Raw genomic sequence first — 4,280 nt, forward strand, 5'->3', positions numbered from 1 at the left:
AGTTTCTACCTTCTTAACAACACTATCAACAAGGCAGGTCCTACAGGCTCTAGTTTCTACCTTCTTAACAGCACTATCAACAATGCAGGTCCTACAGGCCCTAGTTTCTACCTTCTTAACAACACTATCAACAAGACAGGTCCTACAGGCTCTAGTTTCTACCTTCTTAACAACACTATCAACAAGGCAGGTCCTACAGGCTCTAGTTTCTACCTTCTTAACAACACTATCAACAAGGCAGGTCCTACAGGCTCTAGTTTCTACCTTCTTAACAACACTATCAACAATGCAGGTCCTACAGGCCCAAGTTTCTACCTTCTTAACAACACTATCAACAAGGCAGGTCCTACAGGCCCTAGTTTTGTCACACCTGGACTACTGTTCAGTCGTGTGGTCAGGTGCCACAAAAAGTGACTTTGCAGTTGGCTCAGAACAGGGCAGCACGACTGGCCCTTGGATGTACACAGAGAGCTAATATTAATAATACGCATGTCAATCTCTCCTGGCTCAAAGTAGAGGAGAAATGGACTGCATTACTACTTGTATTTATGAGAGGTATACCGTGAAATGCTTACTTACAAGACCTTAACCAACGGTGCAGTTCGAGAAGAGTTAAGAAAATATTGTTTTGGTGCTACTCGCTGTTTATCATCTATTCATAGTCACTTCACCCCTACCTACATGTATAAATTACCTCAACTAACCTGTACCCCCGCACATTGCGTAGGGGTGTCAATCTGGCCCTCATACCATCATGGCCACCTAAACATCCTCAGCGTCCAATTGGCTCACTCATCCCCCCTCCTCTCCCCTGTAACTATTCCCCAGGTCGTTGCTGTAAATGAGAATGTGTTCTTCGTCAACTTACCTGGTAAAATAAGTGTAAAATAACAAATAAAAGAGCTGAGAAAACTCTGATATTGATGTTGCTATATGGTGTGTGTGTGTACTGTAGATGGCGTGTAAGTCAGCGGTGGCCTTCTTCCAGTTTAGCATCCTGGCTAACTACTTCTGGTTGCTGGTGGAGGGCATGTACCTCCAGACCCTCCTGGCCCTCACCTTCGTCTCACACAAGAAGTACTTCTGGTGGTACACACTCATCGGCTGGGGTAGGTGACCTTCTCCTTTTTACTTTCTCCATGTCCTCATCTCTCTCCTTCTTTTCTCCTTCCCTTTGTCCTTCTCTTTTTACGTCTTTCCCCCTGTACTTCTCTCTTTACGTACTTCTCTCTCCTCAGCAACTCAAAGAGGAATGGTTTAGTAAGGACACCTAGCTGATATTGTCCTCTGCATCTGTTAGGTCTCCCAACTACAATACTGTTGGTGTGGGTTCTGACACGCAACTTCTATGATAACCGAGGGTAAGGATAGAAACTTATGTTTACTATAATCTTACTCTGAATTGATATTGTCATGTGGCCTATATACATGAATACTAATGTCTTGTTGGTGGTTGGAATAATACTGTACTGTATAATATCATGTGGTTCTGTCCTGATGTAGTTGCTGGGACGACACTGATGTGGCCTTCATCTGGTGGATCATCAAAGGGCCAATAACAGCATCACTACTGGTGATTGGCCTAACCCTAACCTAACCCTAACCTAACTTGACGCTAACCCTGGTTTCATGTCCACATCCCAGTTCTTCCTAACCCAACTCCAACCCAAATCCTAACTCCACTCTAACCCTAATCCACCCAGTGTTGTAAAGTATCCAGCCCTAACTCCTCCTCTTCCTCCTCTTCCTCCACTGCTCCAGGTCAACTTCATCATCTTCATCAACGTGATCCGTATTCTGGTACAGAAGCTCAAATCTCCAGGCGTGGGGGGCCACGACACTGGCCACTTCATGTGAGTCTCAGAGAAGCACACACACACACACACACACACACACACACACACACACACACACACACACACACACACACACACACACACACACACACACGTGTAAAGGTGGTTTGGTGAGCCAGACACAAAGACATTATTGTGACTCTTATCTGTTTATATTAGCTGACTCAGCGTCCTCATTGTCTAGTATCCTGAGTTTCCACCCCTCGTTAACAACCCCCCCCCCCCCTCCCTAGTGTGCTAATATAACATTGTGCCATGCCATACCTCTCTCTCTTTCTCTCTCTCTTTCTCTCTCTCTCTCTCTCTCTCTCTCTCTCTCTCTCTCTCTCTCTGTGTGCAGGAGGCTGGCTAAATCCACTCTGTTCCTGATCCCTCTGTTTGGGATGCACTACATGGTGTTTGCCTTCCTACCAGAGAACACAGGAGAGGAGGCCCGTATCTTCATAGAGCTGGGCCTGGGATCCTTTCAGGTAGGGGTGTGGTAGGGGTGTGGTAGGGGTGTGGTAGGGGCGTGGTAGGGGAGTGGTAGGGGTGTGGCAGGGGTGTGGTAGGGGCGTGGTAGGGGTGTGGTAGGGGCGTGGTAGGGGCGTGGTAGGGGCGTGGTAGGGGTGTGGTAGGGGCGTGGTAGGGGTGTGGTAGGGGCGTGGTAGGGGCGTGGTAGGGGTGTGGTAGGGGTGTGGTAGGGGCGTGGTAGGGGTGTGGTATGGGCGTGGTAGGGGCGTGGTAGGGGTGTGGTAGGGGTGTGGTAGGGGCGTGGTAGGGGTGTGGTAGGGGCGTGGTAGGGGCGTGGTAGGGGTGTGGCTGTGTGCCTGCGTGCCTGCACACGTGGTTTGGGTGTGCCACTACTGCCTAGGGGAATGTGTGTTCCAAAGTAAGGTACATTTGACATGCAGCTAGTTCATATAACTGTAAAACTCACTTTGTATTCCTTCTTCTTCCTCAGGGCTTTGTGGTGGCTCTGCTCTACTGTTTCCTAAATGGAGAAGTAAGCAGTAACCAACATAATTACAATGACATAATTAGAATCTAGGATTACAGTGATTTTGATTGAATAACTCGCAGTGTTCTTACTGCAGAGATAAATAGCCCAAATAGCCCTTCGTTTCTGATTGACTGCTATCTCAAGTCTCTGATGTCAAGATTATTTTATGTACTGAACGCTGTGTACAGACCTCTCAATGTGCTTTCAAATGACAGAGTGCTCTCTCTCTTTCTCTCTCTCTCTGTGTGTGTGTTTGTGCCTGTGTGCGTGCATGCATATGCGCGCGTGTGTGTGTGTGCGTGCGTATGCATGTGTGTGTGTGCATTCGTGTGTCCAGGTGCAGGCAGAGCTGAAGAAGCATCTATGGAAGTGGCAGATTCAGGGTTATCTGCGCTACAGTAGGAGAAGACGTACCCTCTTCACAGAGAGCTCCACTGTCACACAGATCTCTGTTCTGGAGAAGTCCTCCCCCAAGGAGCTGCCCTGCATCGGCGACACACACACACTCACACACATCGACAAACACACACTCACACACACTTCTGTCCCGAGCTGTGCTGACACACAAACACTCACACACACTGACACACAAACACTCACACACAGCTCTGTCTCAATCTGTGACGACACAAACACTCTCACACACAACACAGACTCACTCACACACAACTCAACAGTCTGAGAGAACAAAAAATCCCGCTATCTCTCTCTATTCCCAATCCTCCCTCTTCTTTTCTTCCTCCCCTCTCTCAAGGATGGACTACACCTTGACTCTGCAGTCCCCAAAATCTCAGATAGGCCTCTCAGTCTAGAGAGATCTAAATGTTGTTCCATAGACTGAGCTGTCTGTTGTGTTGACTCACTGGCTTGGCTGTGTGGCTCCATAGACTGAGCTGTCTGTTGTGTTGACTCACTGGCTTGGCTGTGTAGTTCCATAGACTGAGCTGTCTGTTGTGTTGACTCACTGGCTTGGCTGTGTGGCTCCATAGACTGAGCTGTCTGTTGTGTTGACTCACTGGCTTGGCTGTGTGGCTCCATAGACTGAGCTGTCTGTTGTGTTGACTCACTGGCTTGGCTGTGTGGTTCCATAGACTGAGCTGTCTGTTGTGTTGACTCACTGGCTTGGCTGTGTAGTTCCATAGACTGAGCTGTCTGTTGTGTTGACTCACTGGCTTGGCTGTGTATTTCCATAGACTGAGCTGTCTGTTGTGTTGACTCACTGGCTTGGCTGTGTGGTTCCATAGACTGAGCTGTCTGTTGTGTTGACTCACTGGCTTGGCTGTGTGGCTCCATAGACTGAGCTGTCTGTTGTGTTGACTCACTGGCTTGGCTGTGTAGTTCCATAGACTGAGCTGTCTGTTGTGTTGACTCACTGGCTTGGCTGTGTGGCTCCATAGACTGAGCTGTCTGTTGTGTTGACTCACTGGCTTGGCTGTATAGTT

At 48.4% G+C, this 4,280-nt stretch overlaps 1 protein-coding gene across 1 annotated transcript in view; it reads left to right on the forward strand.

Annotated features, from left to right (window-relative positions):
* LOC110523020 (pituitary adenylate cyclase-activating polypeptide type I receptor) overlaps positions 1-3,774 on the forward strand; it is a 59,053-nt gene extending 55,279 nt beyond the window's left edge. Inside the window, exons 7-13 of the mRNA XM_036978567.1 lie at positions 956-1,109; positions 1,301-1,361; positions 1,504-1,573; positions 1,762-1,853; positions 2,197-2,326; positions 2,800-2,841; positions 3,176-3,774. Coding sequence (XP_036834462.1) covers positions 956-1,109; positions 1,301-1,361; positions 1,504-1,573; positions 1,762-1,853; positions 2,197-2,326; positions 2,800-2,841; positions 3,176-3,520 — 894 coding nt within the window. The 3' untranslated portion in view covers positions 3,521-3,774. The remainder of the gene's footprint in view (positions 1-955; positions 1,110-1,300; positions 1,362-1,503; positions 1,574-1,761; positions 1,854-2,196; positions 2,327-2,799; positions 2,842-3,175) is intronic.
* Positions 3,775-4,280: the final 506 nt, after the last annotated feature.

Source organism: Oncorhynchus mykiss, chromosome 5, assembly GCF_013265735.2.
Source record: "Oncorhynchus mykiss isolate Arlee chromosome 5, USDA_OmykA_1.1, whole genome shotgun sequence".
Lineage (NCBI taxonomy): Eukaryota > Metazoa > Chordata > Actinopteri > Salmoniformes > Salmonidae > Oncorhynchus > Oncorhynchus mykiss.